The 11,704-nt window shown below is 50.2% G+C and overlaps 2 protein-coding genes across 2 annotated transcripts in view; one reads left to right on the forward strand and one right to left on the reverse strand.

Moving 5' to 3' along the window:
- LOC119397802 (uncharacterized) overlaps window positions 1-11,704 on the reverse strand; it is a 312,440-nt gene that overhangs the window by 254,752 nt on the left and 45,984 nt on the right. The window lies entirely within an intron of this gene.
- The window catches only part of LOC119397166 (probable 4-coumarate--CoA ligase 2), a 223,229-nt gene that overhangs the window by 36,155 nt on the left and 175,370 nt on the right, over window positions 1-11,704 (forward strand). The window contains exon 6 of the mRNA XM_049416471.1: window positions 6,807-6,975. Coding sequence (XP_049272428.1) covers window positions 6,807-6,975 — 169 coding nt within the window. The remainder of the gene's footprint in view (window positions 1-6,806; window positions 6,976-11,704) is intronic.

The raw sequence follows: 11,704 nt of genomic DNA on the forward strand, positions 1-11,704 counted from the left end.
TGCGGCACCAGAAACGATACATTTCCATCGAGGGGAACCGCTCTGTTCAACTCGGTATGTTGGGTGAACAGCTTTGAGTCGACGATCGTTTGAGAATACGGGTGTGATCTACATCGGAGGTGGTAAGCGCAGAACGGCGCACTGTCGCGGGTGATGAGTAAAGGTGCGTAATAACATTGAGAACGAACACGTCGTGATTGTTTTAGAGCCAAACATTTCTTACCAGTCTAAGGTAAATAAAATATTCGCTACTGTCCACCAAGAATGCGCGGTCCGCATTCAGAAAGCGGGTAACAAAGCGTTGAATCAAACTAGTAGCAAATCGAGCCCGTGAGGCAGCAGCTACGAAACGTCGAAGAACGCTCAGATGGTGAGTCGAGTTTGTAATCTGAAAACTCGCTTTGACGACGCCGGTTAACTGCTTTCGACGGAATAACTTGGACCTTTTACGGTATTAAAAATGTGAACAAGATAATGAACTTGTCCCTTCTTTTCGCACATGTAAAGCTCACGTGATATCGCTCACTTAAACGTAGATGTCCCCGAATGTTGGAATATAAGCTGTGCACTTGACGTTTCAGTCCCTTAATATTGTAGCGGGGTTGGAGCTATGACTGTGGGGAGGTGTGCGAAGAAGAGGCAGACGACGTGTCGGTGTTCTGAGAATACACAACCGCCATCTTGACGGCTGGAATATTCCACATTGTAAATAAGTTAAATATATTCGTAACATTTTGGTGGAGGTGCTGGGTACTACGCAAGACGGAACTCCGCAGCGGACGTGTCCTCGACAGCCTCAATATGTCAACAGAAAGCAACTCTGCTGCTGCCGCTTCGACCGCGACTCCGGTACAACCGGTACAGCCGGTACAGCCGGTCGTATTGACTCAACCGCGCGATCCCGGTAACTTCTGCGGCACCGACCACGTTGACGTCGATGACTGGATTGCGAAGTACGAGCGGTTTGCAGCGGTCTACAGGTGGGACCCTACAATGATGCTCGCCAATGTTGACTTCTATCTCTGCGGAACAGCAGGCGCGTGGTTTCAAGCTCATGAAGCTGACTTAACAAGTTGGGATGCCTGTAAACAGAAGCTTCGCGACCTATTTGGTAGAGCCGTCGGACGCCAGCGGGCCGCTTCTAAAGAACTCTCCTGTCGGGCACAAACTTCCACCGAATCATACGTCTCCTACATCCTTGACGTCCTGGCCCTTTGCCGTCGCGTCGACACCAACATGTCAGAGAGTGACAAAGTAAGCCATTTGCTCAAGGGAATTGCGGATGACGCTTTTAATTTACTTGTGTCTAAAGACTGCTCAACCGTGGACGACATCATCAAAGAGTGCCGCCGGTTCGAAGAGCTGAAGAGTCGCCGCATTGCCCAGCATTTCATGCGACTTCCGAACACGGCCGCTACATCATCCTGCGAGGACCTTCAAGCCGCATGCGGTCAACCGCCTACCAACGAGAGCGTAGTTCGCATCGTGCGCCGAGAAATCGAGGCGGCGTCGCCACCATCTTTCCTGACGCGGCCATCTGATGATCCTCGACCAACGATCTCGTTGATCCAGCAGGTTGTGAGGGAGGAGCTTGCAAATGTCGGACTGCAGCCGGTATGTTCGTTGACGGAACCTCGTGTCAGTTCTATAACGCCTCCTCGTGCACCGGAAATGTTGCGCCGCTATCGTGACCCTGCCCAGTGGAGAACACAGGACGACAAGCCGATCTGCTTTCGTTGCCACGGTGTAGGACACATATTTCCCGCTACTGTCGTTCTCGCACCTTTCCATCTCGCTCGTTTGCTGGCTATCGACGTGACGACAACCACCGGCCCCTGCAGTTTCCCGCTCGTGACGGTGGACCATACGATGAGGCTCCTACGACATCGGTCCGACGCTCCAGCCGTTCGCCGTCCCCACACGATCGTCGCTCCCGGTCACCTCAGCCCCGTCGCCATTCGTCGCCTCGCCCTACTGGACGTCCATACTCGGAAAACTGAGCAATGCAGCTCCCGGAGGTGATGCTGCATTCGACCCCCGACCTGAAAACCCTCTGCTGACCCTCACTACGGACCAGAATCTACTTGCTGTGGAAGTGGATGGCGTGCCTGTTACTGCCCTCATTGATACCGGCGCACATATTTCTATTATGAGCTCTGATCTCCGTGCACGAATAAATAAGGTCCTTACGCCGCCCGAGTCCCTATTTGTACGTGTCGCTAGTGGGGAACTCCGGCTGTACTCGGAATGTGCACGGCACGTGTGAGGTTCTCCGACCGCCAGACGTCCGTTCTGTTTCATGTTCTCGCTCATTGTCCTCATGGATGTCATCCTCGGACTCGATTTCTTGTCTGACCACTCTGCTGTCTTGACTGCTCGGCCGGGTTTACAACTTGACTTGCCTGCGTCCGCCGACGTGTCGGAGGTGGTTCAGACGAAACTTTCGTGTGCTGAGGCTGTTCGTCTGCCACCACAAGCCCTAACTTGCGTCGCTGTGAACCATATCCCAGTGTACCGGATGGGGATTACGTGGTCCTCCTCCCTCTCCCAGTGTTCTACTGGCCCGCAACGTCTCCTCTCCGTACACAGTTGTAACTATTACAGCGAACAAGACGTGCCTTCCTCTTCTGAACTTCGGATTGAGCCCTCAAGTCCTACCACAAGGCATTGCCTCTCGCTACTCTGCCACCGTCGTACGAGTGCCAGATCTCATCGGTGTCACCCGAACTGCCCGCTGTCGTCTCTCCAAACCCGCATAGAGTCGACGCAGTCACCTCTTCTACACTGCACAAGAACATAACCAAGATGATTGCCTTAGACCTTTTGCCCTCTCAAGTTAAAGACCTCAGTGATCTCCTTATGACCTACTCTGACATATTTGACTTTGACGGTAGGCCCTTAGGTCAAACCCCGCAAGTCAAGCACCGCATAGATACCGGTGATGCAGCTCCAATTCACAGGCGTCCTTACCGAGTTCCACCATCAGGGCGCCAAGTTATTCAACAGGAGGTCGACAAGATGCTCACAAAAGGCATTATTGAGCCTTCTTCGAGTCCATGGGCTTCCCCTGTAGTCTTAATTAAAAAGAAAGACAACACCTGGCGTTTCTGCGTGGATTATCGGCATTTAAACAAGTTCACCAAACAGGATGTCTACCCGCTTCCTCGTATCGATGACGCCTTGGACTGCCTTCATGGTGCTACCTATTTTTCTTCGATAGACCTACGCTCTGGCTACTGGCAAATCGCCGTAGACGACCTCGACCGTGAGAAGACCGCCTTTCTAACGCCTGACGGTCTCTACCAATTCAGAGTCATGCCGTTCGGTTTGTGCAATGCGCCGGCCACGTTCGAGCGGATGATGGACACGCTTTTGCGCAGCTTTAAATGGTCTATCTGCCTTTGTTACCTGCGCGACGTCGTTGTATTTGCTCCCACCTTTGAGTCTCACCTCGACCGACTTTCGTCTATTCTTTCCGTGTTTCGTGCGGCTGGGCTACAACTTAATTCATCGAAGTGCCACTTTGGCCATCGCCAAGTTGCTATTCTAGGGCATCTCGTCGACTCATCTGGCATCCGACCCGATCCCGACAAAGTTCGCGCTGTCCTCGATTTTCCCGTACCAACTTGTGCCAAAGACGTTCGAAGTTTTGTGGGCCTATGCCCATATTTCCGAAGATTCGTCAGAAACTTCGCAGATATTGCGCGCCCCCTCACTGACCTTCTCAAGAAGGATGTGCCATTTTGGTGGGGTCCTGACCAAGCCAGTGCTTTTTCCCGCCTCATTACGCTGCTCACCACACCGCCGATCCTCGCCCACTTCGACGCGTCGCTCCAACCGAGGTCCGCACCGACGCTAGTGGTTACGGCATTGGCGCTGTGTTAGCCCAGCGTCAATCCGGTCATGATAGAGTTCTTGCGTATGCCAGCCGGCTCCTTTCTCCTGCCGAACGCAATTACTCTATTACTGAGCGCGAGTGCCTGGCGCTTGTATGGGCAGTTGGTAAATTCCGCCCCTATTTATATGGTCGCCCTTTCACCGTTACCACAGACCACCACGCTCTATGCTGGCTTTCAGCACTCAAAGATCCAACAGGGCGCCTAGCTCGTTGGGCTCTGCGCCTCCAGGAATTCACGTACACAGTGGTCTACAAGTCCGGCCGTCTACACCAAGACGCCGACTGCCTTTCTCGGTACCCCGTCGACGATCCAGACCTCGTAACGGATGACACGTCCATCTGTATTTCCTCGCCTCCTCCGCTTTCGGCAACATCGGTGACGAGCAACAGCGTGACGCGTCCCTACGAGATCTAATCACCCGCCTGAATACTGACTCGACGGACAGTTCGCTTCGCATGTTCGTCATCATCGACGGCATTTTATACCGCCGGAACATGCGCCCAGTGGGACAAGAACTACTAGTAGTAGTACCCACTCATCTCCGCTCGACCGTACTTCAGCAACTACATGATGTACCAACGGCCGGCCATCTTGGTGTTGCCAGAACGTACGACCGTGTCCGCCGACGCTTTTCTGGCCCGGCCTCTACCGTTCCGTACATCGTTATGTCGCTACTTGCGAGTCGTGCCAACGCCGGAAAAAGCCAGCTGTGCACCCTGCCGGGCTCCTTCAACCCATCGACGTACCTGCTGAGCCTTTTTTTCGTGTCGGCCTCGACCTTTTGGGACCTTTCCCACTTTCTAACAACGGTAACAGATGGGTCGCCGTCGCTACGGATTATTCGACCCGTTTTGCCATTACGAGACCTCTCCCGAGCAGCTGCGCTACAGACGTCGCCGAGTTTTTGATCCAAGACGTCATCTTACATCACGGCGCTCCTCGTCAACTCATCACGGACCGAGGTCGTTACTTTTTATCCAAGGTAATCGAGGACCTACTTCGGTCTTGTGCAACCAAGCACAAGCTTACGACGGCCTATCATCCCCAAACGAACGGACTCACAGAACGTTTGAATCGCACGCTCACTGACATGCTCGCCATGTAGCGACTGGGACATTGCGCTACCCTTTGTCACTTTTGCTTACAACAGCTCGCGCCACGACACTGCTGGATATTCTCCCTTTTACCTTTTGTATGGACGAGAACCGACCTTGCCGTTCGACACGCTCGTACCCACCCCTGCCCACCTGTCCACCGAATATGCTCGCCACGCTATTAGCACAGCCGAAAAGGCCCGTCAGATCGCCCATCGACGCCTTTCGGAATCGCAACTCCGCCAGAAACATACATACGACAGCTGCCACCGGAACGTTCGCTTCAATCCGGGTGACCTCGTTCTCCTGTGGTCTCCGTCTCGGCATGTTGGCCTGGCCGAAAAACTTCTGCCCAAGTACTCCGGCCCTTACCGTGTGCTACGCCAGGTGACTGAGGTCACCTATGACATCGCCCCTCTGGACCACACGGCGCCCTCTACGTCTTCCAACGTCGTCCACGTCGCTCGCCTGAAGCCGTACCTTTCGCCCACCACCTGCTAACAAGCGCCGAGTCGGCGCTTTCGCCGCCGGAGGTCGATGTAACGGGGTTGCAGCTATGACTGTGGGGAGGTGTGCGAAGAAGAGGCAGACGACGTGTCGGTGTTCTGAGAATACACAACCGCCATCTTGACTGCTGGACTATTCCACATTGTAAATAAGTTAAATATATTCGTAACAATATCAGTCACTTAACTCATCTTCCCAGGCTCTACTGAATCACTCGACCGTTCGGTTGTTTCGCCAGTCTGATCTAGCTCAGCGTTTGGTAGTCCATGTGAAGGGGAAAAAATGAACGCCTGGCAAGTACATAGAGAATGTCTCCTTTCTGGTTCCGTCGTGACGCCACTCTCGCTTTTGTTGGGAGCCCTGGTTTTCTAACAGTTCAATTCAGAATGTGCGTCGGATGTGAATTATTTCTCCCACTTAATTGGGACTTCGTTGACAATGCCCACTTAAAGCCTTCTCTGGTCAGCTCAGCCGGTGGGTTCTTGCAATTTAAGCGCGCAGAGTGTTTAGCCTACGTCATAACATATATTATCATCGAAATGGTTGATGAGAACATAATGATATTATAACCATTGCACTATATTGCGCGGTTGAATACGTTGCCAGGCGTCTGCTTTTGCAATATTAAGGTACATTTTCCTAGTATGATCTCGTTTTCATATGTAATGGTGCCGGTAACTGCTACTATGCTGATATTTCTTCCTTTTTTTGAAAGGACAAAGTTAGGAATGTACAGTAGCAACGAGTGAACGGCGGTTACGTGGCTGACTAAGATTCCGCTTACATGACTCACTAAGGTTACGTGTATGTCTAAGCAGTGTAAAGACGAATTGAAGAGGAAACTGCGCAGCTGACCATCTGGTTGTCCTGAATTAGGAAGTCACGCATTGATACGCGTAAACAAGTTTCATGTATCATCAAAATGTAGTACGAATTGCTGCACAGGTTTTGCTGTAGTCTTGCTGCACAGATACACGAGCGCGTCACTAAACAAGGACTATATGAGAAGATAAGAACAAGTGAGCAACGTATTCAGCCGTGCAATGTACTTAACGGTTATATTATCATTATCTTCTCGTATGCTAGTTTAGTTTCGCGCTCGCATTTCTAAGTAACATGAATCATCAACTCGATCGATCAGCCATTCTGTCATTTTGTTTCTGCACAGAGTTCTTAACAAGCGGCATCTTAGTAACGTTTGTAGAAGAATCGCCAGAAAAGTTTTGACCGGGGCTCATTTAAGCTGCAGTGCCAATGAGCTTGCTTAGAAAAGTGTCTCTAACGAAGTGCGCCGTACTTGACGCAGAGACATCACGGCATCTGACGAGACGGATGTGTTCCTCGCGTGGAACCCAATCACGCACATGTCCGGCTTCTTGTTCACCATGCTTGGGATCTGCATCGGCTCCACATGTGTCATCGTCTCGCCTGCGCTAACCTTCAACCAATTCGTCGACGTCTGCAACAAGTACCAGGTTTGTCTGTATACCATTTCCTGAAGTGCGATGTACCGCGCGTGAAATCTAGCTTTTATTTTATTGCGATAGCAATTATATGGACAGTCTCGGCTGGAAAATGTCCGTCCCCGTCGCCGTCATTCACCGTATATGTATAAGAATGTAGTAAAGGTATGGGTCATGTATGGGTATAAGTCTTAGCGGTTATTTGAATTTGAGCGCGTAACGCTCTGCAACAATGGATTCTGGTAAGTTGTAGCATTCCTCAATGGCTACCGGAAGAAACTATGTGGTAGATCATTTCAGTTCGACCTCAGTCAGTCCGACCTCTCCCGTCATTCTTGAAACTGCAGTAATAATAATTATTATTGTTGCGTTTTACGTCCCAAAACCACGATGTGATAATGGGAGACGCCGTAGTGGAAGGCCGAAATATATAGAAAGGCCGAAAAGAAAAATAATTAAGAAATTCCTTCCGACGCGCGGAATCGAACGGGCGACCTCTCACTGTGCAGCCCGCCGCGCTAGACGTTAGGCCACGACAGCACCGTCGCTTAGCCTGCTAACGGCGAGCTATTTATATACACCATGTAATTCAGCATGCTTTCTTAATGGCCACATAGATGGCGCGACGTGCGCGCGTGTTGCGCACTTTAAAGATCGTCGCCCCGCCCCTGCTTGCCCCTGCGAACGCCGTTGCTGTTCGCTCTACAGGGCGTCGTCGCTTTCGTGCGCTTATCTCAAGGAAAGAAGGGGCGGCCGGTGGGGTGCTTCGCTTCGCTCGCTGCAGCGGCCGCGTTTGCGAAAGGAGCGCGCTGTTCAAACAGAAATAAGTAACAACTGTGAGAATTAGTTCGCGCTCGTCTTGTCTGTACCTGTTCGTTTGTTTCGTGCGTCCTGCTTTATGTTTGAGCAGTGCGCTTCAAGTGTCGAGCTGTGACGCATTAGTTCGCGCTCGTCCTGTGTGCGTTCTTTTCGTGCGTCCTTTGGGCTCGAGCGATGCGCTGGCAATTTCGAGCTGCTTTCCGTTGTTCGCGTTACATTACAATTTATTGCTATCGCAATCATTGCTTCGCCGTTGCGGCGAAACTGTGACTTTTTTAGCAATACTTAAAGCCTTTCATCCTACCGCGTTTAACATTTAGCCGCATTGGTGGCTTAGTACCTATCAAGATGGGATGGCTCGCATGCACGAGTTTTATTGTTTAATTTCCGTGCGCTTAACATTCTTGAGAGCTCGAAATCTTAGACTCAGAGGTTGTACAGTGTCGTCCACTCTTAGGGTGAACACGGATCAGCATGGCCGCGCTCTGCGCATGGAAACGAAACGGCGCAGACGCTTGGGAACGTGCTCCTCTTGCTGTACTACAGGGAAGCGATCGCGGGCGTGCCAGCACCGGCGTTGGCTGGATGCAATGGCGCTCCGCAGAGCGCGGCCACGCTGAGCCGTGTTCACCCTAAGAGTGGACGGCACTGTACATTAAACTGAACTTGCATTTAAGTGCACGAGCCCGTAGTTTCCTGTAGTGAGAGATTCCGCATTACTTTTGACCCTACGTGACCAAAATTAAACCCAGAATTTCCTACAGTCTGTGTCATAATCATGTTGCGATATTGCCCCGCAAAACTCAAAATATTTAGTGTTGGAATTCCACGCTCTAATATCATTTGGCAGGTAACACCTTAGCCGCGAGATAATGCAACTCATGCGCCAGCGTAAATCGAAATCACAATTAGCGTGGAGGCGATGTCACAGGAAACGGAAATACAGAGTAAGCTGGTAAAGTAACGTGCTTAATTAACGCCTAAACGCTTTGCAAGTAACAATAAGTATAAACGCTCGTAAAACATCCGGAATACATCTCTAAAAGTAGCGTATTTATGTGATTCCGCAAAAAATGGTTTCTTAGCGGTTATTTGAACTTGAGCGGGTAACGCTCTGCAACAAGGGATTCTGGTAAGTTGTAGCATTCCTCAATGGCTACAGGAAGAAACAATTTGATAAATGATTTTCAGTTCGGACTCAGTCAGTCCAACCTCCCCGGTCATTCTTGAAACTGCAGTAATAATAATTATTATTGTAGGGGTTTTACGTGCACAAACCACGATGTGATAATGGGAGACGCCGTAGTGGACCGCTCCGGTAATTTCGACAACCTGGCGTTTCTTAACGTGCACCCTAATCTAAGCACACGGGTCTCTAATATCTTGCCCCAATCGAAACGTGGCCGCACCGCCCAGGATTCAATCCTGTGACCTTCGAGTCAGCAGCAAAGTACCATAACACCTAGACCTCCGCGACGGTCTCATTAACCGCCGCGAGCGAAGCATATCGTTTGTGCACTGAATTACAATGCTCTCGTTTCTACGGGAGCACTATAATTACGGAGCGCAAGCGGGCATGTCACGTGGTATCTTTTTGTATTTTGCGGGAACCCGCAATGATCTGAAAAAGACTGATACCTAAAGGGGCCCTGCAACCCTTTTTCCAGCATGGTCAAAAAACGCCCCCGATCGGTAGTCGAGGCTCCTGAGAACACGTGAGCTAAACATTATAGCACAGCACGCGGCCTGGAATTCACGATTGATTTTCAAAGTCAGCTAGAAATCATTCCCTCTTCATTCTACAAGTGGTGCTATATACGCAAATAACCACTTCATATACTTAAATTCACGGCCATTCGCTGATTTGAGCATTGTGAGCAGCAGAGTTACCGAGGCCGCCGCGGGATGCCGCCACGTGCCCGCGCGCGCACTCGTGATCACACCGAAGGTAAGCAGCGCGTTCGAAGAAAAAACAAAGAAACAGTGCTCGAGGTCACGACGCGCGCGTGGCTTTACTGCTTTCCCCCGTGCCACCCCTACTTCGCTTCGAGGGCGCTCGTCGGGACGAGAGAAGAGAGAGAGCAATTACAGCGTGCGACAAATCTCTAACTCTGCTCGTACTTGGTGGATTCGAAAAAATTTTGCGGCAGTCGATTCGCGAGGCAATAAACTCCTTTAGCGAAGCCATTGGATGGTTACTTGAGAAAGTGTTGGAGGGCTCCTTTAATACATAGAAAGTTAAAACTTTTCTAATAGGACGTTCTACAAACCGACCGAAAACTTTCAAATTGGAATTTTTGCCCAGCTCTTTAAAAGTTAATTCATGTTGGTATATTAGGCAGTTAACAAGAACCCAAAACATATTGCGACTTATACTCCCTGCAAGACTCAGCAACACGCAGTTGGTCCCGCCGTCAGAAAGAGCGTCGGCATAATTTTAAACTCTGGCTAGAGCTAGCTGGGCCGCCCTGTATATGCTACATGAAAATGAAGGAACAAAGTCGTATCTAGATGTCTATGGAGCCATGTCCTATGGCACGATATCAGCAGACACAATATGCTATATGCGATGGCGAGAGACTAGCGCTTTCTACTGTACGATATTTGATTTCGAAGTGAGTACAATCATATGAGCACCGAGTATCCACTGGACCGCAGGTATCATCGGTGTTCAGCTTCGCGAGCCGACTGCAAAACCTCGTCAACGAGATGCTTCGCACGAACATAAAGCTGGAGCAGGTTCGCAAGCTGTCCGTCGGTGGTAGCCTGGTGACCGAGACACTGGCCCGCAGAGCCATCCAAGCGTTTCCCATGCTTCACAACTTTCGAAACTTTTACGGCATGACCGAAACCTGCGGCCTCATCGCAAATCCGGGCCAGGATGAGATCGACTTTGTAGACCTCGGAGTACCCACGCCGAATGTTGAGATCATGGTAAGCCGCGTGCACTCAGGCACAGCAACCACACAGAAATAGCGTTCGCCTTTTCAGTGGTTTCAAAACAAGTGGACCGAAGGTAAATAAAGCTAGACTACTTCGAGGTACAACTGGGTGGTTAGGCAACACGTTACTTGTTGGTTTAGATATTCACCTCTGCGTAGATAACGAAGTTACGCAGAATCACAGGGAAGCTCTGGCGCAGTGCGTAAAAATTATATGTCCGAAAATGTACGTAGACGTACGTGTTGGTCTTGATTTACATGCGTGCGAGGGGGGTGGGTAGGTTTGTTTTTTGTACTAGCCTCTTGTTGTTATGCCGACTGTAATTCTTCTGCACCGAGAAAGATAAGGGCGACTTTGAGTAGTTTGTTTCGATCGACGTTCATCCATACAGTGATATGTGCAAGGACAACAGTGATCACTCACCCCCTTGAGGCCGACATAGGTGCGCAGCGCTCATAGTGGGTTCGAGGAATCCTACATCATCCATTCTTCGCTGATGACATTGCATTGATGAGTAACGCGGGAGACGAATTACGGCTCATGATTACTGAACTGGATACGGAAAGTAGAAGAGTACGTCTGAAAATTAATATGCACAAAACTAAAGTAATGTGGAACAATCTTGGCAGAGAACAGCGCTTTGCGATAGGTGGCGAGACACTACAAGTTGTAAAGGGGTACGTCTACTTACGTCTACTTAGGACAGGTAGTATTCGCGGAGCCGAACCATGAGAGTGAAATAACTAGAAGAATAAGGATGGGATGGGGCTAATTCGGCAAGCATTATCAAATCATGAATGGTAATCTACCACTATCCCTCAAGAGGAAGGTATATAATAGCTGCATCTTACCGGTACTTACCTACGGAGCAGAAACCTGGAGACTTACAAAGAGGGTTCAACTTAAATTGAGGACGACGCAGCTAGTGATGGAAATGATGATAAGTGTAACCTTAGAGACAGGAATGAGCAGAGTGGGT

Source organism: Rhipicephalus sanguineus, chromosome 6 (genome assembly GCF_013339695.2).
Source record: "Rhipicephalus sanguineus isolate Rsan-2018 chromosome 6, BIME_Rsan_1.4, whole genome shotgun sequence".
NCBI lineage: Eukaryota > Metazoa > Arthropoda > Arachnida > Ixodida > Ixodidae > Rhipicephalus > Rhipicephalus sanguineus.